This window comes from Rhinatrema bivittatum, chromosome 3, assembly GCF_901001135.1.
Source record: "Rhinatrema bivittatum chromosome 3, aRhiBiv1.1, whole genome shotgun sequence".
In the NCBI taxonomy this organism is placed as follows: Eukaryota; Metazoa; Chordata; class Amphibia; order Gymnophiona; family Rhinatrematidae; genus Rhinatrema; species Rhinatrema bivittatum.
Window position 1 is genome coordinate 308387775 of NC_042617.1, and position 26674 is coordinate 308414448.

The 26674-nt window shown below is 47.6% G+C and overlaps 1 protein-coding gene across 7 annotated transcripts in view; it reads left to right on the forward strand.

Annotated features, from left to right (window-relative positions):
- The window catches only part of ZNF385A (zinc finger protein 385A), a 280797-nt gene that overhangs the window by 236477 nt on the left and 17646 nt on the right, over nt 1-26674 (forward strand). For all 7 annotated transcript variants that reach the window (XM_029595142.1, XM_029595145.1, XM_029595147.1 and 4 more), the window contains 3 exons: nt 11773-12105; nt 20539-20717; nt 24859-24954. In XM_029595142.1, the coding sequence (XP_029451002.1) occupies nt 11773-12105; nt 20539-20717; nt 24859-24954 (608 nt within the window). The remainder of the gene's footprint in view (nt 1-11772; nt 12106-20538; nt 20718-24858; nt 24955-26674) is intronic.

Here is a 26674-nt window from a genome sequence, read left to right on the forward strand (position 1 = left end):
TTGAATAAGAGGTGCATTTTGAACTGAGATTACAACCTTGCATTCTGGCCGAGGAAGGAACATGCCATCTATTCACTTCCAATGTCTCCTCCATACCTTGTATTAAAGCAAACTGCTCAAGAATGGAGGTTACACTGAGGCGAGCAGAAACTGGGTTCGCCTACCTCCAGAAGGTGCAATCACAGATCTGTCAGTGACCTGAAGTAAGGACTACAGTTAATCAATTGCTGAGGTCAGGGGTAAGAACTCGCTTATGGATGTAAATCCCTAATTGATTCTTATTGTGAAAAATTGCCCTCTTAACCTTCTAATTCAGTAACAGTCTGTGGGGTCTATTTACTAACCTGTGATAAGGATATAATGCAGAAAACAGCATTTATTGCATGATACATCTATATCGTAAAATATTGTACAAAATTTTCCCTAAAAACCCACCCCTATTAAAATGAGCTGCTTCGCCTGCATACTTTTTTCAAATGCATGCGTATCAGCTCATGCCTAGCCAATCTCGTGTAAATAAATTATCACAGCTAGCTAAAAATAACACAAACCGTGTTATTTCCCAAAAAGTTAGCTACAACTCAGGAGCTGTAGCTAACGTTTCAAGGAGATGCTGGGATGCTAATGTGTATCCCGATGCCTCTCTGTTTCAATTTAAAGGGCCACAATGGCCCTAATCCCACCCCATGTAAAAAAAAAAAAAAAAGAATCCCCCCTAAGGGTCTGGGAAGATCCCACCCACACTCCCACTACCACTAGAGGCGGCCCAAATGTAAATGAAAAAAAAAAAAAAAAAGAATTTTACAATTGCGCTAGAGTCCTCCACCTCCTCCTCAAATCCTTCACCTTTCATCAACGTGTCACCTGCCCCCCCCAAGCAAACCCTCCTGATCCGTAGCTCCCCACTCCCCCCAGTAGCAGGCTGCCGCCTGGGCCCGGAACCTAGGTGGCCCTCTGGGCCCTCAGTGGACTACCAAGGAGACATTTTGATGTAAAGGGGGTGTGGGGGGAGCATAGGGGGTCTATTAGACACCAGGAAGTCTGTCACATGTAAGGGGGAAGTCCAAGGAGCAGGGAGAATTAGACCAGGAGGTGGGTTCGCATGGGGGTGGGTGGGCTCTTGCCATACGACTGTAACATTTATTATTTTCTATTTTTACTTTTAGGCTCAGGAGGATAGACAGGTGCCTATCTAGACTCCTGGGAGGATTTTTTGATATTGAGTGTGGTGGTGGTGGTGGGGGGAGGGGGGTACTTTAGGGCCAGTGGTAGCCCTTTAAGAAGATGGTGGCCCTGTGTGAAGGGGGCTCCAATCGCATGTATTTTTCCTGTCTCCTCCTGGTTATTTCTTCTCGCAGAATTGTTTTACAAGAAAAAATAACACAGGAAGCCACCATGATATTTTACCATGGAAGAGACAAATACCATGCGAACGCCCCCCCCCCCCCCACCTCGCTGTGTTTTACTGTGGCCTGTGGTATATTTCCCCTCCCAGGATAAAATACCGTGGCATAGTAAATTACCCCCTATATATAAAATTATAGGAGGTAATTATGAGTTTATCCAGCTAATTTTACAACTGCTCTTAAGTAGTTAATCAGCTGTGTTAGCCACATAACTTGCCCGGTCCCAAAACGCCCCTGGACTAGCAGGCTAAAAAGCTAGCCAGATAAGTTCGGGGCAGTCAGACTGGTAGGATTTTAAATCCTGTGGGTTTTCCAGCTGAGTAGAGGATTTAGCCAGACACTTTCGATATTAAACTCAGAATATATATTTTTTAATATTTAAATTTTTATTGAACCAGAAATTCAAGTCCAATAACAGATTACCTATAAATATAACACATTCTTGTCTTGGCCCAAACAAACATCTCAGAATAACGTTACCCTCTTTTCTTTTGCAAGCTTTAAACACACACACTTTCCCCAGTAAACCAAAACTCACAAGTCCTGGTAATCAGGACTGGATTGGACAGCACAAGGTAAAATAGGGTTGGGTTAGTTTGGCTATGATGCTGGATGACCCTTAGTGGCATCCAAACCTTTCCAGCTCATAACATCATTTTCAGAAGTGAAAACCTGAGCTCATGCACGATCACACCAGCAGTCTTGTTCAGTTCTCAAAACATTGGCCACAAATTCATGAGTCTGGCTAATCTCGAAGCTGATTTTACAAGACTTGGAGAACTTCTTTGCTCTGCCACTCACGCCAGAGTCAGAACAAATGCACGGGGCTGCAGACAGAACTAGGAGGTACCGCACAGAAAGTTTCACAGTCCTCTTAGCGAAATATGAAATAAGTGAATGTTGATGGAGCTGCTAAGTCGCTGTTTGTGCACAGCAGGACTTTGGTCTGAAACCGGGATGGGAAGCTGATCACTGCCAATGCTTACATGACCTACCATTATTCCTGAGCTTTTACTCAAAGACCTGCATACAAATGTTAATGAATGATAATGGAAGGGAGAAACAGGGCAAGTGACATAAGCTTCTGCTACTAGCTGATTTGCAGGAACTGATCCTTTCAATCAGTGGTAGAGCCCCTTGTTTGTACATGAAGAATTGTAGGTTAAAATCCTCTGACATTCAATTGAAAACAAGTGTAGTGGCTCTGAAAGGTGCTGTAAAGAGTGCTTAATCTTCATAGTAACCAGTTCTCCCGTTTGAAGAAATCTTGACCTGTGCTAGTCTGGAATTTCAGCAACAAAAAGGAACAGGTGATACACCCAAACATGTACATCAGGGAGAGTAAATAAAAAAAACCACTGAATAATCCACTATTTAAAAGCTTTTGAAACACTTTTATGAGATGAGTTGACTGATGTGATCTCGCTTTACGGTTGCCCCCCCTTGAAACAGCACTGTAGCAAAACACATGGGTGTAGCGTTCATAGGGATAGCTTTTAAAAGGAGCGAGCGTGGCGTACATGTTATAAAATCGGAGGTCGGCACGCGCAAAAGAGTGCACATTTGTGTACCTTCCGCACACCGAACCACGCTACCTTCCCCTGTTCCCTCCCAGGCCGCTCTGAAATCGGAGCGGCCTGGGAGGGAACTTCCCTACCCCCCACCCCACCTTCCCTTCCTTACCCTACCTCCCCTGACCCTGGGGCTGAAGTAAGTTGTGCACACCGGCCAACTGCCGGCACGCGATCCCCGACATGACAAATGGCCGCTGTGCCAGGAGCCCCTGACCCCGGACCGCCCCACCCCACCCCCGGATCGCCCCTTTAGTAAAGCCCCAGGACTTACACGTGTCGCAGGGCTTTACGCGCATCGCCGGGCCTTTTGAAAATAGGCCAGGCGCGCTTAAGGCCGGTTACGAGTGTAAATCATCTGGAAATATGCGCGTAACCTTTTGAACATCTGGCCCATAGTGTACAGTGGTTCACGGGTACCACCAACTTTGAGAAGGAGTGTGCTGTGCACCACCAACTACAACACCATCTCTGTAGCCACAAAGAAGATCCGCGATGCAAGGCCATCATGAGAACCCATCTCCGTGGCGGTGAAGAAGGTCCATGTAAAGGGGGTACCCAAGGCTAATAAAAATAAAACAATTGTGCAGGAAAATGCACAGCGAAGGAGGAGGAAGGCCGCGGTACTGTGAAGAGCCTGAATGCCGCAAAGAAGAAGAAGAGAGCATCGTGGGATCAAGGAGCAGGCCAATGAAGGGGGGGAATAAGCCGGTGACAGCATTAGGCCGCGTCAGGAGAGCAGTGGCAGGAGCAGCGACAGAGAGCACGATGTGAGGAGCTGCCACTGAGGAAACCGAACTTCCCCCCAAGGAAATTGACCGTGGCAGGGGAAGGAGACAGGAATGGGGGCTCTCAATTATGATGCCGGGCCTGATGCGATGCGGAGATGGAAGGGCCTTGTCAGCTGGAAGCCGGCCCTTCTGTTGCCTCCCTCAGTGTTTCCAGCGAGGTGAAGCAGGGCAGCAGTGGCGACTAGAGCCGCGATACCAACAGGCATTGGAACTAAGAAGAGAGGAGGGGCCGGATGTGGCACTGTGAGAAACAGAAAGAGAAGAGCAGCGATGAGGCCAGAACAGCTGATGGGAGGCAGCAGCGGTGCGTGCCCTCAATCAGTGCCGCTGCAGTTTAAAAAAAAAAAAAAAGGAAAATGATCTGCAAATGGCACTGGGGGCCATGATAAATCCCCGATGCAAAGAGCATGTCGGGCTGCAGTTCAATGACGTTGCATGCCATGGTGAAAGTTTGCCTTCCTCAGTGGCAGCTCCTCACATCGTGCTTTCTGTCGCTGCTCCTGCTGCTGCTCTCCTGACGCGACCTGATGCTGTCACCGGCTTACTCCTCCTTCATCGGCCTGCTCCTTACTCCCACTACTCACACACACACTTTTTCATCTTCGTGGCATTCAGACTCCTCACAGTACTGCATCCTTCCCTCTTCCTCTGGGCATTTTCGTGCACAACCGTGGCTGCACAGGGCCCTTTCATAAGGGCCACTTCGGTCTCAGCTATTACTCCGGGCCTGTCTCTCAAACATGACTTACTACTGCCACCACTGCTATTGCTGCTCCACATCACTGGGCCTCTAGCCTCTGGCGGTCCAAGTAGCCTCGCGTGGAGCTATCACTTGCTCTCGTGTCTCTGCCTCTGGCTCAGCTGTTTCAGGCCCCTTCATCCTCGGCATCCTCCTCAATTCCCTTAAAGCCTTGAACTCAGGTAAGTTTTATTTTTAATTTATTAGCTTTTGGTACCCCTTTTACACCTGCAATGCAAGGGTGCCATGGTAGCCCATCCCCATGGCAGCAGAAGAAGAAGTTTGGGGATGAGGCCCGGTGTATGCATGTGTGCATATGAGCCTGAGTTTGAGTACAGGGGTGGAATGGCCTATTGGGGCTTCGGGCATGCCTCGGTGGGCCGGTAGGCTCAATCACATGGTTGGTGTTGGTTGCAGCAGCCCCATGCCTACTGAGCCACTGTGTCCAAGATTAGCCCTTATCAGTTCTCTCACTCAAGCCTGCTTTTTAATTTTCAGTGTAGCAGCTGCTTCGGGCCTGCACGCCCCTTCTCCTTGACCCATGCAGCAGCAGCATGGGCCTGGGATCTCCCTGGGTGCCTCACATGCAATACCATGGTGGCGGGAAACACTATTTATTTATAGGTTTTTATATACCGTCATTTAGGGGGTACCATCACAACGGTTTACATAATTAATAGAAATACAATAAGATAATAATAAAAGTATAAAATCTAAAATAGAATTTGATCAGATAGTACAAAATTAAACAAAAGATTAAATAATAATTATACAATTAAAATAAAGTAAAATCAAATTGATATCACCTAAAAAATTCTATTAAAAATAGGAAATAAAAGAAGAAAAATCAATAAAGGAAATAAATTGCTGGATCTTATATCATTCATGGTCTTGATAAGCTTTGCCAAATAGCCAGGTCTTTAGGTCTTTTTTTAAATGTTTTTATATTTAGTTGCAGTCTTAGTTCCATTGGTAAGGAATTCCAGAGTTTAGGACCTGCAAGTGAAACACTACTCACTTCTTATGGTATCCTGCATCTTCCATGCCAGCGAGGCTGAAGGAAGGAGTTGCGGGCCACCACAGCTAATGAGCTACTCAAGTGTGAGACCCTTCTGGAGTCAAAAACTAAAGCTGCTGGCCGCTGCTGGGGACTAGGCCAGCAGGGCCGAAGACAGTAGCCACTGGCTGCCGCTGGGGACCAGGCCAGTGGTCCTAAAGATGGGGGCCTGTGTGTGTGTGTGTGTGTCTGTATATATATGTATGTATGAATGTGAGATCAGGAAGGTGTTTCTGTTTGTGAGGGAGGGGAGGGTGCTTCTGTGTGTGTGTGTTTGGTGTGTATGTGAGAGAGGGAGTGTGCATCAGTGTGTGTGTTTAGTGTGAATGTGAGAGAGGGAGGGTCCTTCTGTGTGTGTGTGTATGTGAAAGAGGGAGGGTGCTTCTCTGTGTGTGTGTGTTTGGTGTGTATGTGAGAGAGGGAGGGTGCTTCTGTGTGTGTTTGTGTGAATGAGAGAGAGGGAGGGTGCTTCTGTGTGTGTTTGGTGCGTATGTGAGAGAGGGAGGGTGCTTCTGTGTGTGTGTGTTTGGTGTGTCTGTGAGAGAGGGAGGGTGCTTGTGTGTGTGTTTGGTGTGTGTATGTGAGAGAGGGAGGATGCTTCTGTATGTGTGTGTTTGGTGTGTCTGTGAGAGAGGGAGGGTGCTTCTGTGTGTGTGTGTTTAGTGTGTGAGAGAGGGAGGGTGCTTCTGTGTGTGTGTGTGTGTGTGTGTTTGGTGTGTATGTGAGAGAGGGAGGGTGCTTCTGTGTGTGTGTGTTTGGTGTGTATGTGAGAGAGGGAAGGTGCTTCTGTCTTTGTGTTTGTGTGAGAAAAGGAGATTGCTTCTGTCAGTGTGTATGTGGCTGGGAGGAGGAGAAAGTTTGTGCATTTACTCTCTTGCTATTGTATGACAATCTTGGGATGACTGGAAATTGAATATTCCCAGGTGGGAGAGCACAAGATTGTTGCAGTTTCTAGTTCAAATGTTGTCTGCACATTTATATTTATACTTTATAGTGTCTTTATTCTGTATTTGATGAGGGTCTGTCTGTGTTCGGCCTGTATCAGACCAAGGTGAGGTAAGCGTATGAGTGAGTCGGATACCCCATGGGCTGGTTGTGAAAAAGTCCCCTGGGCTGATATTTTCCTGCAATCCACCCCTGTTTGGGTATGTGTGTATATGAGAATGGGAGACTGAGTATGGGTATATGTGTGTTTGAGAATGGGAGCTTGAATTTGGGTGGGTATGTGTGTAAGAAGGGGAGCCTGGGAATTTTGTGTATGTGTGTGTTAGAGAATGGGAGCCTGGGTATTTTATATATGTGTGTGTTAGAAAAGGGGAGCCTGGGAGTTTTGTGTATGTGTGTGTTAGAGAATGGGAGCCTGGGTGTTTTGTATATGTGTGTGTTAGAGAATGGGAGCCTGGGTGTTTTGTGTATGTGTGTTTTTTAGAGAATAGGATCCTTGGGGTTGTGTGTATGTGTGTGTGTGTAAGAATGGGAGCTTGTGTGTATAAGGGAGACTGTGAGAAAAAGCATGAGCCTGTGTGTGTGTGTGTGGGAGGAAGAGAAGGAGAGAAAAGAAAGAGAAGAATGACCCTAGAGAAAGAATTAGGAAAAGACTGACTGGAAAAGTGGAAAAAAGAGACGGGGACCAACTGATTAGAAAAATAAAAAGATCAGACAACAAAGGTAAAAAAAAGAAATAAATTATTTTGAGTGTTTAGTTATTGGAACATGCCAATGTGCATTTCTTATATTTTTGCATTTTTTCTTTAGGAATTCCATTGTTCAGAGTCTGGTTTCTCGGGCTTTCTATTTTGGTTTTGTTTGCATATTTCTATTTCTAATGTGTAGACCTTTATTTTGTATTAAGTAAGGGTCGGTCTGTGTTCTGCCTGTGTGTGACTGAGGTGCAGTATTGCTGCTAGTGTGTAGTTTCTCTGTAGGGATTTGTTGCAGTCCAGCTTGTTCTGTTACCACAGTAGGTGGTGTATTAAGATTCTAGGGCCTAGTGTAGTATTTGCATTGCTGCTTTTTCATAAGATTGCTCTCTGCTTCAACGGCGGGGGGGGGAATTGGATTTGAACATCAATCAACAAGGGAAAACAAGTATGGGAATAACTTGCTGATGTACTGGTTACTACCCTTAAACAATAAGCCTGATATTTTTACGCAAGTCCAACATTGCTCTCTGCTTCAACGGCAAGGAGTAACAGGAAATTGGACTCAAACAGCGACCAACGAGGGCCCTGACTTTTACAGTCTGGGAAACTGATAAGCATGGGGGGTAACCTACATGGCGCAGCAGATACTACCATAAGCCTGCTGGGCAGACTGGATGGACCATTTGGTCCTTTTCTGCCATCATTTCTATGTTTCAGAGTCAATGCTGCGATTGTACAGTATGGTGAGGTTCTAGGCATCTCTGTTTTTTTTGCTGGGGTTTGTCTTAGTTCACAAAATGTTTAGCAGCGGGAGGAGTCTTTTTCTGGAGGTGACACCAGAATTTGAATATTTTTCTTTCATGTTGGGTTGTAAGGTGCAGCAAGTGTAATTGTGTGTGCTTAGTTTATTTAGACACAAGGCAACAGCAAATTTTATGGTGCACCACCAACTTCAGCAGTCACCCTACATCCCTGGCGAAACACTGACTTGTGTTGGGGTCCAGACTTCATCCCATTTTTACATGTTGGCAACTACCATCCATCAATTGTACCTCGATTTAACATTTCAGTTACATTTTTCTACATAGTGGACTATTCAGTGTTTTGTTTTTGTTTTTTATACACCCTTCCTGACCTCTCTCTCTGGTTTGGAATTTAGCCATGGCACAAGGATTAAGATCACTACTCTGGAAAAGTGTTTGGGAATCTTTAATGTTGACAGTGTAGCAATGGCCAGATAAATCTGCTGTTGAATATACTCTACAAAAGTTATCTGGGTGACTTTAGGAGAGGTATTTTTCTAAGCAGACTTAGCTAGATAACTTAAGCCAGGTAGCACTGATTATCAATGCTCACAGGCTAAATTGTAATCATGCCTTATTCATTGCCTCTTTTTATGTGACTTAATGTCTGGATGATAAGACACCGAATAAAATTTAGCTGGGGAGTGGGGGGAGGATTGGCTGAAATCTTGAAATCTTGGTAGGTCTAAAAGTTACCCAAAGCCTTTGAATATTGATCTCACAATGAATATCCATGAGATGAATTTGCATATACTGGAGCTCCAATGCGTGCAAACTTATGCATGTTAATTGTGGGTTTCCTCTGGGGTCATCAAGGCATGTCGGGGAAGCTCTGGGAAAGGGTCACCAACTAGCTCCATGTCATTTGGAGTATTTCTGGTTTTTCTTTTATACTGTGATTACATTCATTTACTATTCATTGTTTTAGGTAATGTTGAATTTTAATGTTTTATGAAGTGTAAGCTGCCCTCAGTTTCGTTATTAGTATATGAATGTTTCTTTTGTAATCCGCCTTGAAATAGTCTTTTATGACAAGTGTGGAAAATAAGTTTCAATAAATTGACATTGAAGGACGGGGAAACAAATGTCAGTTATAAATAAATGAAATCTGGAACAGCTGAGCCTGTCCCAGTTTTGCTTTCCCTGCCTTTATAGGGCGTGTGCATCCATTTTTTCTAAGAAAGGCTGCACAAGTCTCCAAATACAGTGGGAGTAAAACCAGACCAGGCTTGGCCTGTTCAGATGACTGAGTCAGTTGATAGCTCTGCCCTAGGTAATAGTGATGATGATGATTATTAAATTGCTTAACAGGCCTCTAACTTTGCCACCAACCTAATTTCTGAACAATTTGAATAAATTAGAGTGGGTGTCCTGTTAGTCCACAGTGAGACCTTTTTATTAGACTAACATTAATTAATGCAATGACATGATAAAGGAAACAGAGCTTGTGAAAGCTACTCACAAATAGATTGAGTCCAATATAAAGGTATCACCTACAAAATTTGCTTTATTTTAAGATTTTGAGAATTCATTTTGACTCTTTCAGAGCCTGGGAATTTTAGGTTTATACATTAGTTCTCATTTTCTGAAGAACTGTTTAGGTTGGTTATAGCAAATAATGTACATTGATATTTCTTAGCGGCTCTGTATGCTATCCCCTGAGCCCTCCAGTCCTAGAGGTGAGAGGCTCTGTATCCCTGCGCTCATCCCCTGAACCATCCAGTCCTAGAGGTGAGAGGCTCTGTATCCCTGTGCCCATCCCCTGAGCCATCCAGTCCTAGAGGTGAGAGGCTCTGTATCCCTGTGCCCATCCCCTGAGCCATTCAGTCCTAGAGGTAAGGGGCTCTGTATCCCTGCGCCCATCCCCTGAGCCATCCAGTCCTAGAGGTGAGAGGCTCTGTATCCCTGCGCCCATCCCCTGAGCCATCCAGTCCTAGAGGTGAGAGGCTCTGTATCCCTGCGCCCATCCCCTGAGCCATCCAGTCCTAGAGGTGAGAGGCTCTGTATCCCTGCGCCCATCCCCTGAGCCATCCAGCCCTAGAGGTGAGAGGCTCTGTATCCCTGCGCCCATCCCCTCAGCCATCCAGTCCTAGAGGTGAGAGGCTCTGTATCCCTGCGCCCATCCCCTCAGCCATCCAGTCCTAGAGGTGAGAGGCTCTGTATCCCTGTGCCCATCCCCTCAGCCATCCAGTCCTAGAGGTGAGAGGCTCTGTATCCCTGTGCCCATCCCCTGAGCCATCCAGTCCTAGAGGTGAGAGGCTCTATCCCTGTGCCCATCCCCTGAGCCATCCAGTCCTAGAGATGAGAGGCTCTGTATCCCTGCGTCCATCCCCTGACCCATCCAGTCCTAGAGGTGAGGGGCTCTGTATCCCTGCGCCCATCCCCTGAGCCATCCAGTCCTAGAGGTGAGGGGCTCTGTATCCCTGCGCCCATCCCCTGAGCCATCCAGTCCTAGAGGTGAGAGGCTCTGTATCCCTGCGCCCATCCCCTGAGCCATCCAGTCCTAGAGGTGAGAGGCTCTGTATCCCTGCGCCCATCCCCTGAGCCATCCAGTCCTAGAGGTGAGAGGCTCTGTATCCCTGCGCCCATCCCCTGAGCCATCCAGTCCTAGAGGTGAGAGGCTCTGTATCCCTGCGCCCATCCCCTGAGCCATCCAGTCCTAGAGGTGAGAGGCTCTGTATCCCTGCGCCCATCCCCTGAGCCATCCAGTCCTAGAGGTGAGAGGCTCTGTATCCCTGCGCCCATCCCCTGAGCCATCCAGTCCTAGAGGTGAGAGGCTCTGTATCCCTGCGCCCATCCCCTGAGCCATCCAGTCCTAGAGGTGAGAGGCTCTGTGTATCCCTGTGCTCATCCCCTGAGCCATCCAGTCCTAGAGGTGAGAGGCTCTGTATCCCTGCGCCCATCCCCTGAGCCATCCAGTCCTAGAGGTGAGAGGATCTGTATCCCTGCGCCCATCCCCTGAGCCATCCAGTCCTAGAGGTGAGGGGCTCTGTATCCCTGTGCCCATCCCCTGAGCCTTCCAGTCCTAGAGGTGAGGGGCTCTGTATCCCTGTGCCCATCCCCTGAGCCATCCAGTCCTAGAGGTGAGAGGCTCTGTATCCCTGTGCCCATCCTCTGAGCCATCCAGTCCTAGAGGTGAGAGGCTCTGTATCCCTGTGCCCATCCCCTGAGCCATCCAGTCCTAGAGGTGAGAGGCTCTGTGTATCCCTGTGCTCATCCCCTGAGCCATCCAGTCCTAGAGGTGAGAGGCTCTGTATCCCTGCGCCCATCCCCTGAGCCATCCAGTCCTAGAGGTGAGAGGATCTGTATCCCTGTGTCCATCCCCTGAGCCATCCAGTCCTAGAGGTGAGAGGCTCTGTATCCCTGTGCCCATCCCCTCAGCCATCCAGTCCTAGAGGTGAGAGGCTCTGTGTGTCCCTGTGCCCATCCCCTGAGCCATCCAGTCCTAGAGTTGAGAGGCTCTGTATCCCTGTGCCCATCCCCTGAGCCATCCAGTGCTAGAGGTGAGAGGCTCTGTATCCCTGTGCCCATCCCCTGAGCCATCCAGTCCTAGAGGTGAGAGGCTCTGTATCCCTGTGCCCATCCCCTGAGCCATCCAGTCCTAGAGGTGAGAGGCTCTGTATCCCTGTGCCCATCCCCTGAGCCATCCAGTCCTAGAGGTGAGGGCTTCTGTATTCCCTGTGCCCACCCAGTCCTAGGAGTGAGAGGCTTTGCATTGCTCTGCCCATTCCCCTAATACTTCCTTTTTTTGTCTCCTTGCAGCAGAGCACCAGAATGACTGCAGTGTCACAGTTCCTCTTGCTTTGACTCCCGTAGTGATCCCCAGTTCCACCGTGAAGCCAACCTCTTTGGGGTCCCCAGCACCTGCCTTCCAGGCATCCCTCTTGGACCGCACCCAGGAGGCAAAGAGCGAACTGGTGAAAGGGACCAAGCCGGAACCAGGTGCAGCCTCTGCCCTTATGCTCAGCAGCAATGGAACCGTTGGCTCTGGGACTGCCCTTGAGTCTGAGGAGGACAAAGCCAAAAAGCTGTTGTATTGTTCACTGTGCAAAGTAGCAGTGAACTCACTGTCACAGCTGGAGGCCCACAACAAAGGTAAGAAACCTGCAGGGATGGGGGGGGGGGGGGGGCGATCACAAGGTGAAGCTCCCTCCTCCTACCAGGAAAAGCAGGTGCAAACCCCAGCTAGCTGGGCCGCAGGCTGTTAGAATGGCTCTTCACAATAGATACATGTGTTTTCCTTGGTCTGCTGCATACACATACATATATTACATGCACTAGAAATGCCACCAATTAAATGGACACAGTTTGCACTATGTACTACTATTTCTATGGCTCTCGGATTCCCTCAACCTAAGGAGCTTTGACCAGAAGGCAGACATCCTGGCCTCATGCTAGGTTTGACGTGGCTGGCTATGTTTGCGGGGGGGGGGGGGGGGGGGTGTCAATGTGTCCTTGGCGTTTTGCTTCCGCGGTGGAAGGACGGGGGATGAGATTTGTCTCCGACAACCTCCGCTGGCACCCCTCTGAAGTACGAAGCAGCAACCCGTCCCGTAACTCTAGAACGGAGAGAAGCCCAACCTAGAAATGCAGGTCCCGAGAGCCAAGCCCTCGGAACCAGAGAAAGCAAAGCTGTACCTCCTCCTATCGCATTCACAGTTCGCCACCGGTTTTAAGCCTGGATGGGCGCTGCTGACGGCGCCCTGCTCTTCAGCGTTGGGAAATATGTTGCAGATCTGTTGAAATTCAACTCCACAAGAATGGGGATAGGAAGGAGATTTTAGCTGGCCTAGAAGACGCCGTACTATCATATCCTATCAGGCCCAGGGGTCAGATGGAATTTATGTCTTGAGTTTTCCCTGCTGCCTCAGCTGCAGCAACATTTGTTTTATTAGCTAGCTGCTTTCTCCGTGGGGTTTGGTTTTGTTTGTTTTACCAAAAGCATCTGGAAATGGTGCACTGTTCCTTTAATAAGCCTTTGCCTTCAGTTTTCTGAAGTGGATACTGTGTGTTCCTTGGGGAAAAACAAAAAAAAAAAAAAAAAAGCAAGATCCTGTGGCCAGAGCTGGATGCCTATAGCTGCCAAATGAATCAACTGCAGTGTTTACACTTTCCATTTCTATCTGTTCTTTCACTGGTTTTTTTTTGCTCAGCCTTCTTCAAAGGGCAGCAAAGGGTGTTTTTGGTTTTGGTTGTTTTTTTTTTAATAAGAAGAGGTGACAGAGAATGCTTTTCTCTTGCATAGTGACACAACCATAGTCCCTTTCCTCACAGAAATGTCATAGTTAAGGCCTCCCTACCATAGGGGTAAATTCCACAGCAAGGATTGAAAATCAAATTCTGCTGTAGAACTTTTAGGATTCTGCAGCACATTCTCATTAATTTGCATATGACTACAGATACAAAATGTTTTTGTTTTTTTTCCTGAAAAATCTGTCCATTTGTAAAAATAAGGTATTTCTCCAACCTGTGTGTATGTGTCAGAATCATTTTTCTCTTTTCGCAAGTCAGTTTTTCCCTCCCTTTTTAGATTATTTTTCTTTCTTTGCTTTTTATTTTCTGCCACATAGTTTCCTCTCTTTTCTCTCTCTCTCCTCTTATCCCAATCTCCCTTTATAGTTAATTTTTACCTCCTACCACAGGAGCCTCCTCTCAAGAACCATTACTTTCCCAGGCTTTCCTTTTCTCCCTCCCTTTTAATGTTTCACCATTCACACCTATCTCACCGCTCACCTCCCTTCCCACCTCTCATCTTCTTCCTTCACTCCAGGCTTTACTCCCTCCTCTCACCCTGCTCTCTCTCTTCTCCCGGGTCTCACGTCCTCTCGCCATTGTATCATCCCTCCCCCTCTCACTGCCCCATCCCTTCCGTGCTCTCTCTACAGTGTCACATGCTGCCCCTTGTACTGCACCCCATACCCTTCTCACCAGAGGCTGCATCAGCACTGTTCTCAGAGGACAAGCATGATGGCAGTACTCATACATGGGTGACATCATCCAATGGAGCGCAGCAAGGAAAACTTTGACTGAGCCTCTCTGAGCTTGCTTCGGCATGCAATATACCATGCGTCCATGCTGGGTCCCCACAGTCTCTTCTTTTCCACAGAGCCCAGTGTCTTGCGGCAAAAGTTAAGCCTCTCTTTTTTTTGGAAGCTTTTTCTGGCATTTTTTGCTGGTTTTTGTGGAATACAGGATCGATGTCGGGCAACCCTGTTTCTCCCCTTATCATCTCAGTTCACGGTTCGATGGTTTTTGGTATGTTTCTTTTCGCATTCGATCCCCAGGCAGCGGTGCGCCCAGTGTCCACTGGCCATCGACGGCCACAGCCATCGATTTCAATATTGCATCCCTTTTCTTTCATAACAACATGTCATTAACTGGTTTTAAGTGATGCCCTTGGTGCGCAATGACTATGTCTATCACAGACCCCATGATAAGATGTGTCCTTTGCCTTGGGGCACCGCATAACATATGGGGTTGCAGCAAGTGCACCCAGATGACCCAAAAGGGAAGCCAGACTTGGCTTGACAAGATGGAAAGGCCAGGCAAGGCTGTTCTGTTAGCATCGACATTGGAGGAATTGACATTGAGTGAACTTGGAGCCGCACCAATGGCCACTGAGCCATTGACATCGGCAGGGCTGTCAATTTCATCAATGCCAAAGGTTTCTAGGGATGCCAGAGCAAACCATCACCTGCCTTTTCCAGGTTGAAGACATTGGGTTCGTCATCTTCAGCCTCGACACCAGGGAAGGACCAATCCGAGCATCGAGGGAAGCTGAAGAAGCATCAGCATCGGTCCCCATCAATGTATGGTACCGGATACATGGATTTACCAGCTTTGATTGTGATGCTTCCAAAATGACCCTGTGGTGAGGAGCACCAGTCCTCCTCAGATTCCAGAGATTCACCATGGCCTCCACTGGTTCTGATGTCCACCACGGATCATTCCCTCTGTTCCGAAAAGGATTTGGTCCCCATGGCGAGGGATATTCCGGTTGGGGACAAGCTGCTGTTCTACGCAAGAGTGACTCAGTATAACCTCAGACCAGTGGGTGCTTGCCATTGTCTGCAGAGAGTACAAATTAAACCTATTGAGTGCCCTGCCAAATTGCTTCTTCCCCTAAGTCCATATTGGAGACTGGTAGCACATCAGGAAGTACAATAACGCTGACTTACTGGAATACATGCCTTCAAAAAATTCAACTACTCCTCACCAAACTGAACCTGGTACTAAATTCCAGCAAAACCGAACTCCTGCTCATCACCTCTGAGAACAGCACCATCGCCTCGACACAGCTAGACACACCAACAATTACACAAGTGAGAGACCTAGGAGTCCTAATTGACAATCGCCTGAATTTCAAAGCTACTATCAACAAAACAATTAAAGACTGTTTCTACCAATTACAGGTGCTGAAAAGAATTAGACCTCTTTTCCATGCCCAAGATTTCAGAACCATACTTCAAGCAATCATTTTCTCTAAATTAGACTATTGTAACACCATCCTACTTGGTCTTCCAGCCTCTTACACCAAACCGCTTCAGATGGTACAAAATACAGCTGCACGAATACTGACAAATTCCAGGAGAAGGGATCACATAACACCCATCCTAAAGAGCCTCCATTGGTTACCTATACACTTTAGAATAATATACAAGGCCATTCTTACCACATACAAAAATATCCACCAACTGGCTCCCATTGACCTACAGATCCCTCTCCAAATACATAATTCATCAAGACCAACAAGAGATGCTTACAAAGGATCGCTACAGGTACCACCGCCCAAATCTACCAGACACATCACGCTAAGAGATCGGGCATTCTCTACAGCCATTCCACCGTTATGGAACTCCATCCCCTCAAACCTCAGACTGGAAACTTGCATCTCAACATTCAAAAAAAGACTAAAGACTTGGATATTCATACAAGCATCCCCGGACTCAAACTGACCTATCTCTCCCACGCCAATCCTTATCACCACCTTCACCATGATTAACCATCTCCTCTATTGTTTACATGTTTAAATTAATTATTTAACCTGTCCTTTCTCTTCTTTCTCCGCCAAGTTCTAATCACCCTGTTATATGTAACTGCCTTTTCCGCACCATTGTTTTAGTTGATGTTTACGATACACCCCTGTTTTATGTGAACCAGCATGATGGGACTGCATTCTCGAATGCCGGTATATAAAAATCCTGAAATAAATAAATAAATAAATAAATTAGTGGAGCTCTTCTCCCTCTTAACAGCCAGGATGGTCGAGCCCGTTCCACCAGGTCAAATAGGGTGGGGATTCTACTCCCAGTACTTCCTGATTCCAAAGAAAATACGGGGACTCTATCCCATCCTAAACCTAAAAGCCTTGAATAAGTTTCTTAAAAGAGAAATGTGCAAGATAGTTTCCCTGAGCACCTTGATCTCCTTTGTGCAAAATGGGGACTGGCTATCCTCTCTGTCTGAAGAACGCATACATTCACATCAAGATCTTCCCCAGCCACTGGAAGTATCTCCAATTTGTGGTAGGGAAACAGCACTTCCAGTACCATGTTCTACTCTTTGAGCTGGTGCTTGCCCCAAGGGTCTTTACCAAATTGCTGGTCATGATGGCGGCACAACTTCGTAGGCTGGGAATCCATGTTTTCCACTATATGGATGATTGGCTGGTCAAGAGCCTCTCTCGGGCAGGGGCCGAACGGTCCATGCACTTGACCATCTGGGTATTGGACTCGCTAGAGTTCATTGTCAACTACCCCAAGTCCCATCTCAGCCCATCACCTTAATTGGACTTCATAGGAGCCCTGATAGACATGGCTCACGCTAATTCCTTCCTGTTGAGGCAATGGGCCATCACCCTGATGTCCAGTATAGTAGAGACTCAACAGAACCAGTAGGTATCAGCTCAGCACATGTTGAGGCTGTTGGGCCACATGGCCACCACAGTACATGTTACTTACCTGGGCACACATGCACATACAAAGGATCCAGTGGACCTCACACATGCAAAGCATCCAATGGACCATACGATCTCAGTGGCTTCAGGCCTCTCAGGATCTGCAGAACTGCATCCAAATCACTCTATCCCTCAGGGACTCCTTGTCCTGGTGGCGGTAAAATTCCAGTCTGGAATGGGGGGTACCCTTCAAAATTCTTTGAGTTCAAATTGTCCTAACCACTGATGCCTTCACCTAGGGCTGGAGAGCCTATGTAGATGGGCTCAGCACCCAGGGGCTCCAGTCCACCTAGGAACGTCTATGCCAAATCAACTTCATGGAGCTTCGGGTGATTCAGTACACTCTGTGGGCTTTCAGAGATCAACTGTCCAACAAAAATGTATTGATCCAAATGTCAACAAGCTGGGAGATACAAGCTCTTACTTCCTGTGTCAAGAGGCAGTCCAGATATGGGCATGGGCTCTCTCCTGTGGGATGGGGCTCAGAGTCAAAAATCTGGTCGTATTGAATAGGATAGCAGACAGAATGAGTAACTCCTTCAGATCCCACAAATGTTTTCTGACCAAGGGGTAGCAAATTGCATTTTCCACCTCTGGAACTCCTTTGCAACTCCTTTGAACAGGAAAGTTCCTCATCTCTGCTCCATGTACAGGACACACACAAGCTAGCCTCAGATGTTTTTGCCCTGCATTGGAGTCAGGGTCTCCTGTATGCTTATCCTCCAGTTTCGCTGGTAGTGAAGACTTTGAAGCTCAAAGAGGTCAAGGGGACGATGATTCTCATAGGCCCACCTTGGCCAAGGCAGGTCTGGTTTCCACTCCTTTGGGAGTTGTCCATCCGGAAACCGATCAGACTGGGAACTTCCCCAGATCTCGTCTCCCAGGATGGGGCAGGTCGCACGATCCCAACCTTCAGGCCCTGTCGCTCACAGTTTGGATGTTGAGAGGTTGATTCTATAAGCCCTCAATCTCTCAGACGATATGTCTGTTTTCCCCTCCCATATCTCGTGGCTTCTAGAAAGCATTCCACCAGAAAATCTTACGGACTGAAGTGGAGGAGGTTTTCCATGTGGTGTGAGCAAAAGGCCCTAGATACTTTCTCCTGCTCTACACAAAAACTGCTTGAATACCTTCTATACATCTCCAAAGCTGGTCTCAAGATCAACTGCATTAGAGTTCATCTAAGTGCAATTGGCACTTATCACCATAATGTAGAGGGTAAGCCCATCTCTGTACAGCCTATAGTTGTACGTTTTATGTGGGGGCTTCTTCAATTGAAGCCTCCCCTAAGGCCTCCCACTGGGTCTTGGGACCTCAACTTGGTGTTGGCTCAACTGATGAAAGCTACTTTTGAACCGCTGCACACCTATGACCTTAAGTTCCTGACCTGGAAGGTCTTGTTTTTGGGGGAGGTCACCTCAGCATGCAGGGTCAGCAAGCTCCAGGCCTTATCCACCTTACACTAAGTTCTTTCATGATAGAGTGGTCTTGCGCATGCACCGTAAGTTCTTGCCTAAGGTGGTGTAGGACTTCCATCTTAACCAGTCTATTGTCCTACCAACATTTTTTCCCAGGCCCCATTTGCAGCAAGGCGAACAAGCCCTGCACAGTTTAGACTGCAAAAGAGCCTTAGTCTTGTATCTGGAGCAGACAGAAGCTCGTAGACAATCCACCAAACTTTGTTTCTTTTGATCAGAACTGGTTGGGGATCGCAGTTGCCAAGCAGATGCTTTCCAATTGGCTATTCCTTCTGTTATGCCCAAGCTGGATTGCATCTTGGCGGCCATGTCCAGGCTCACTCTTTTTGAGCTCTGGCAGCATTGGTGGCCCACTTGCAAACAGTCCCCATGGAGGAGATCTGCAGAGCTGCGACATGGGAGTTCTGTCCACTCGTTCGCACCACATTACTGTTTAGATAGGGATGGCTGACACGACAGTAGGTTTAATCTGTCATTTGGAACTTGTTTAAGGTTTAGAACCCAACTCTGTTACCGCCTAGAGCCCGTTCTTTCTGTTCAGGCTGCCCCCCTCCTGTTACCAACAAAACGTTGTTGTTGTTGTTGTTGTGCCCATTGGCAGCTGTTTTGTTAGTCCCCATTTCTATTGAGGAGCCGCCTGTAACTAAGGATTCACCCATGTGTGAGGACTGCCATCCTCCTTGACCTCGGAGAAAGCAGAATTGCTTACCTGTAACAGGTTAACAGGTGTCCTTCAAGGACAGCGGGATGTCAGTCCTCACGAAATCCCACCCACCTCCCTGTGGAGTTGGGTTTCCACTTTGTGGATTTGCTCTTTATTATTTTTTTTGTCTTAATTCTATGTTATAAGACTGAGGGAACACTATGTGGTTGTGTGGTTTATTGCATGCCAGAGCATACTCGGAGATCTCACTCAAAGTTCTAGAAACTTTGACCTACGTTTTCCATGCCAGTCTCCATCAGAAGATGTCACCCATGTGAGAGGGATGGTCCCAGAAAACAACACGGAAGCCAATCCAACATAGCAGCAATGCAACCAAAACAAAATTAGATCGGTGTCAGGAAATACTTCAATTAAAGGTAAAAACCAGTGCCCAACTCGGGCCAAGTTTTGCCCATTCAATGTGGGTTGCTTCAGGGGCTATAAATACATATATAAGAGCAACGTGAGAAAGAAGATGACCCTTCAAATAATGTTAATTCCTTCACAGTACAAGGTAGTGCAGCTACAGACATTAGCTTAGTGGGCACAATAGCTCAGAGCACAGTCTGTAAACCGATTAACATCTCAGCTTGTGCATTTGTGCTGTTTTGTACTGTAAATGTAAACAAGATTCCTGCGGTGGACAAATACAGTAGACTTCCTGTTTGCTGAGATGTTAATCGGTTTACAGACTGTGCTCTGAGCTGTTGTGCCTAAGCTATTGTCTGTGGATGGGGCAAGGAGTGGCAAAGGGAGAGAAGTGCGTCCTGGCAGAGGGAGGAGGAAAGAGTGCTGCAGAGTACGACACAGAGGTGGGATGGCAGTGGTATGGGGCTGCTCAGTGGGTGGAGGGGCAGTGGTAGTATGGTGCAGCTCTCGACATTCCTCTGTTCTGGAAAGAAAGCCAAATTCTCTTGCAGTTGCATGATTCCCTTTGAAAACTGCTCAAGGATAAAGCAGCCACAGACACTTGCACCTGCATTTTTTTTCCTGCAGGTATTTTTTTCTGTCCAAAACAATGCACATATTTTTGAAAATGAAAATCTACGCACATTGTTGCCTCCCCTGGCCTAACCCACTCCCTCGAAAGCCTACATCAGAATACGACTAAAAGCACATATGTGTGGAAGAATGCTTGCACTGTTATCTGCATACAGGTTAAATGGCTTTTGCTAATTGCCCCCTAACATGCCTCAGTGCTGCTGTGTAATGAGAGAGAAGAAGAGGGATTATATTGGAAAGGATGAGGACCGTTGATGCTGTGTCCAAGTTATCCTTATATAGACAAGCATGTTGATATCCCACTGACCTTGAGGCTGGGACACAGTGGGATGCTGGTAAATGGAATCTGCTCTGCTCAGTTACACTGTATTTTCATATTCTTATCACAGGCACTAAACACAAAACCATCCTCGAAGCCCGAAGTGGTTTGGGTCCAATCAAGGCCTATCCAAGACTGGGCCTTTCAGGGACGGGGGAGACGGGGAGTCAGGACACCTCCACTCAGGAGAGGACCTTTCACTGTGAGATCTGCAATGTGAAAGTGAACTCAGAGGTCCAGCTCAAACAGGTACACCCTATGAAACCTCCCAATACTGCCACATGCACAAAGTGCTTATAGATGCTGTGCATACAGAAGGGGAGCAGCACAGAGTGTGCATCTGAGTTGAAGTGGCGGCGTAGTATGCAACGTGCATCCAGAACGAGGGAGGGTGGGAGGGGTGGCGCAGCACGCGGTATGCATCTAGAGGGAGGGCGCTGCACACGACATGCAGCTGGGGTGGGGGGGGGGGAAGAACAGCAAAGGGCATGCACCTTGCATGAAGGGGGAGAGCATGCAGCGTGCATCCAGAGTGAAGGGGAGCAGCGCGTGCCTGTCAGTGTCCTATAAATCAGTGCAGAGAGGCTTGGTGGCCTGCCTCAGAAGTCTGTGCTGAGATGTATTCATGCACACTTCACAAACCGAAACAAACGGCCTTGGGGGGGAGTAACAGAGATAAGAAATTCCAATTTGGGGTCTCTGTGAAAAGGCAAATGAATTTGCTCTAGGGGCTGACCAGGGATCCCCAGGGTTCCAGATTCTGATGAGAGGATGGGGGCATAGAGGGAGGAGAGGCCGACATTTGCGCCCAGCTCCTTTGCGTGATAAGCGGTAGCTGTAACTATTGACTGCGCGCGTGCGGCAGAAGCCAGCCCCATTCCCAGGAACAGCTCGCTTGTCCCCTTCTACTTCACAGTGCTGCCTATGTTGTCATTTTTGTAAAATAAAATCCTCCAGTTATTGAAACGTCCGACACCCATTCTCACCCTTTTCTGAAGCATACGCAAACACTTACGCTCCTTCCCACCGCCTCACCCCCCCGAACGCACACAGTCAACATCTTTTGACATTGTTCCACATAGGAGGCTCATAAATTCGCAATCTAGGGGTGGTTGACTGGGTTAAAAATTGGTTGAGCAGTAAGCAGCAGAGGGTGGTGGTAAATGGAATTTATACCAAGCAGTGATTAGTAAGGGGTTCCCTTACGTATTAATGTTGGGGCCGGTTCTGTGCAGTGCTTTCATAAGTGATAATGAAGAGTTGATAGTAGGTTAAGCTTTGGTTTTCTGCAGATGATGCAAAGATTTGCAACGGAGAGGACACTACAAGTAGAATAGATACAGTAAGGAGTGATCTAAGGAAGCTTAAAGAGTGGTCCAAGTTTAGCAACTGAGATTCAGTACAAGAGTCATGCCTTTTGAGATGCAGAAATTCAAGGGAGCAGTGCATGATGGAAGGTGAGGGACTGATGGGTGTTAAGCAGGAGAGAAGTCTAGTGCTGATCGTATCCAGTGATTTCAAGGTTGCAAAACAGTACAACAAAGCAGTGAACAGAGCTGAAGGAATGACAGGGTGTTTAGGAAAAGTTATACTCGATAATGTCTCTGCACAGGTTATTGGTAAAACCTCACCTGGAGTATAGTGTTCAGTTCTGGAGACTGTTTCTCAAAAAGAATATAGACAGAGTGGAGGTGATCCAGAGAGAGACTGCCAAAATGGTGCAGTCTGCCCCAAAAGCACTATGAGATGAGACTTAAGAACCTGTGTGTACCACGGAGGAATGTCTGACCAGTGGTCAAACATTCACAATATTTCATTTATTACATAATTGTATATGTGTTTTCAAATTAGGGGCACACACATATAATTCCAATATCTGACTTCTTAAGATATAATTCTATATATACACCGGGACAAAGCTCAGCAAAGAAAGAGGAACACAAGGTTGGCCGGGCCTGATTGTCTCTGCTTCCCCAAGGGTTGCTTTGCTCTCTTCTGTTTTCTCTCTTTACTGTGTGTGTGTGTTGGCTATGTCTCCATTTTTATACTAATTCTGTGGAGAACTGTTGCTATCACACAACAGAAACCGTGGTTACTGTAAACTTTAGGTGTTGGTTGTTGTGGTTATCTTCCCATTCTGTATTTTGGGTTGCTAGGCATTTATCATAGCTCAGTCTGGGCTTGGCTATCGGGTGTCCATTACAGGTCAGGCTTCACCCTGGTTTTTGTGGGTTGCCGTTTGGCTGCATGCTTTTAATCATACAGGTTTTCATGTGGACTTCCTCCAGGGACTCTTTTAATGACTGCTTTGCAGGAGGGTCACAAGATAGGACAGAGATTCAAATACCTCACAGCTTTAAATAATGCACAGGAAGCAAACTTTTTTCGATGGTGTGGAAGTTCTAGGACAAAGAGGTCATGGGATGAGGCTGGAGGAGGAGTAGAAATTGAGAAGAAGGGTGGTGGATGCATGGAACTGCATCGCAGTTAAGGTAGTGGGAAAGAAAACAGCAACAGAATTCAGGAAAGCCTGGCGTACGCAAGAAAGATCCTTACCTTGCAAAGAAACGAAAAGAGTTTTAGAGATCAAATGTGGTCCAAATTATTGTAACAGGAAGTAAACTGGGCAGACTAGGTGGGTCTTATGTCCTTTTTCGCCACAATATTCTTTCTTTATCTCTACCCCTTCCCACTCCCAAACACACACATACTGACACTTCTTCCTATCCCCTTCCCAAATATTCATAATCCCTGACACCCCCTCCCACACTACAAGACACAACCACCGACACCCCTTCTCACCCCCTGAAACGTGCACAAACACTTACACCCCTTCCAGCCCACCCAACCTGACAGCTCTTCCTGCACCTTCCCCTCTGGCACACGCTAGCCCTCCTTCCCATTCCCTCTCTGGACACACATAAACATGGCCACCATTTCCGTTTCCTCTCCAAACATATACAAAGCCTGATGTTCCTTCCCACCTGCTCCCCATACATGCACACCCCCCATGCCTCTTTGTGCCCCAAACCACACACCAGCTGATACACCTTCCTATCTCCTACCTAAATGCACACCGACTCCCCTTTTAGTTAATTATTAAAAGACCAACACTGGGACATCTTCTTGAAAAACCATCCCCTGCCACCACCCCTTCTGCTGTGGCCACCTATGATGTGAAAAAGCCCAAACCTGAGAGTGCCACACGTGGCTGTGCCGAGCTGCTCCAGCTCCCTCCATCTGCTGATACCATGGCCCTTTTTCATGGAGGGCAGTATTCAAAACACCCACATTGGGACAAAGTCCATGGTTTCTTTTCACCTGTGGGGTTGCTCCAGTTTGCAACCTGAAAGTACATGTTTTTGTTTTGAAATTGCCATGGGTACAAAATGTGCATGGCCATTTTTACCAGATTATTATTATTATTTATTTATTTTTTTTTTCGCAGAAATTTCCTGAATGGAAAATAATGTGCATGGATTTGAAAATGCGTTTTGTATCTGTTATTTCCTCTCCACTTCCCCCACTCCCGGAATCCCTTCCCTAAATGCAGCTAAACAATGTACAGTCTTTGAGCCACAGCGAGGGAGGGACAATCTAGGGCGGTAAAAAAAAAAAACTTGCGCCCACATAAAAGGCTTTTACATTTTTCCTTCATGCATAGCTGCAAAGTCCGCCGTGACGTGGAGCGTAACGTTCAGTTAAAGGCTGCGTTAGCAAAGTTGTTGTTAAGGTCATGGGACACCAGAGGGCGCCCTGGGAAACAATAAAGAACTTCATTCACTGTTCCTGTTCGGACTGCAGGACCGAGTCTCCCTGGGATGGGGCCTAAGTTAGCAGCACGCAAACCGTCAGTAACTGTAACATGACATCTGCGAGCTCTGTATAGCAGCCGGCTTCCCACTAACTTTCAAAGAAAAGTTGCAGGCATACTTTTTCTTTGCGAGCTGCCCAAGGAAAAAGTCCCCGCAGAGATTTGCAGCTGCTTTTCCTGCTGACAAGATTTCCCAGCCAAAACTACGCACGTAGCTTTGGAAAAAAAATCCATAACTGCGAGCGTACTCCGCCCCCCCCCCCCCCCCCCGACCTGGGAATGCTTCCACGGCACGGGTAAAAAGTACAGCCGTTGTGGCACAAGACGCATAAGTTTTATCTTCATACAGGGTGGAAAATCCTCAAGACCATTCACGCTGGCGAAAAACATTTTTAGCTGCAGAAATCCGTTTTGAAATTTGCCCTCCCTAGGTGAAGGCACATGCGGCTCTGCATTTCTGTAGCGTGCGGGTGTCCTTGTGCATTGGTTGCACGCACGAGCGCTTGTTTGCATGCCGGTGGTGCGCACGCGGTCGTCCTTGCTTGTTTGTAAATCGGTGCCTGTGTTTGGCTGCAGCACATCTCCAGCAGGAGACACCGGGATGGCGTGGCCGGGAAACCAAACCCTTTACTGAGCCGACACAAGAAGCAGCGCAGCGTGGCCGAGCTGACGGTATGTCCTGCGTAGGGGAAGACAGAAATGTTCTGCAGGGGGTGGGGGGTGACAGTTAACTAAAGAGGGTGGTAGCTTTGTTTATCTGTTTTCAGGTGACAATAAAATCTGCAACAGAATGGACACCCCTGAAGAGCAGACAGACGCGCTAGCTTTACCCCTTATTCATGTTGCGGGCGCTATTAGGTTCGGGGGGGTTGGACGCGGAGTCCAAAACGCGCGTCCAATCCCCCTCCCCCCAACCTAATAGCACCCGCAACATGCAATTGCATGTTGATGGCCCTATTAGGTATTCCCGCACATTTTGCTTTCAGAAATTAGCGCCTATCCAAAGGTAGGTGCTAATTTCTCCGGGCACCGGGAAATGTGCACAGAAAGCAGTAAAAACGGCTTTTCTGTGCACCCTCCGACTTAATATCATGGCGATATTAAGTCAGAGGTCCCGAAAGTTTAAAAAAGTAAAAAAAATAAATAAAAATGTAAAATGGGCCCGCAGCTGTCGGGTCGAAAACCGGACGCTCAATTTTGCTAGCGTCCGGTTTCCGAGCCCGTGGCTGTCAACGGGCCCAAGAACCGACGCCGGCAAAATTGAGCGTCGGCTGTCAAACCCGCTGACAGCCGCCGCTTCCGTCAAAAAAGAGACGCTAGGGATGCACTAGTGTCCCTAGCGCCTCTTTTTACCGCCGGGCCTAATTTATATAAATTAAGATACTGTATTGCGCGCAGAGAGTGGCCTTTGCGCACGCTGGGAGAGCGGGTGTTCGCCCGCTCCCCCGCGTTTTTACTGTATCGGCCCGAGAATGAGGGTGATCTGAGAAACGCACAGACAAGATTCAGTGCAAAACAGTGCAGAATCATGTATTTTGGGTTCAGAAGTTTAAGGGAGCAGTACCTGATTGTGTTGGTTGGGGGGGGGGGGGTGAGAAACCAATGTGCACCAGCCAGGAAAGAGACCTCAGGGTGATCATGTTTGATAATTTCAAGGTAGCAAAACAGTGCGATGAAGCCGTGATCAGAGCCACAAGGATGCTGCAGTGTATAGGGAGAGGCATAATCAGTAGGAAAAGGGAAGCAATAATGAGACCTCATCTAGAATATTGTATCCAAGTTCTGGAGGCCATACCTCCAAAAGGATAACAGAGAGGCTGGAGGCGGTACAGGGTCAACACCAAAAGTTATATGAGCTTAGGAAATTAAAGATGTATTCGTGGAGGAGATGAGCGGTGAGATGGAGGAATGTGATACCTCAAAGGTATAAATCAGGCACAAGAAGCCAGGGCCAGCATTTTGGGTGTGTGACCTGTGCAGTCAAGCATTAGGGGGAGAGGACCCCAGTGCCCTCTCCCAGTGGGCAGCTGGGTCAAAGCAGAGCTGGGGGGGGGGGGGTCACTCTTCTCATAGAGCCCATGTGGCCATCTTCCACCGGCCCCACCCAAGGTACAAAGAAGGGTTGTTCTCAAGCACTGCCTCCATCCCCGCCTTCCACGGGGGGGGCTGAAGTGCTGCTGCCATCCCCGCAACAGGAAAGCTGCGCTGGGAGCCCAGCCCTTCTGAATGCTGCTTCCTGCTGTTGGCGCCTCCCTCCCTCCCATGGTACACTGTTTGAACCTCGCAGGAAAGAGAGAGATTTCAGCGGCAGAATGCAGCACAGGTCTCCTGTCTGCACGGAGCGGCCGGGGCAGAAATGGACATTAAGAGCAAAGAGGGGAGGATGGAACGT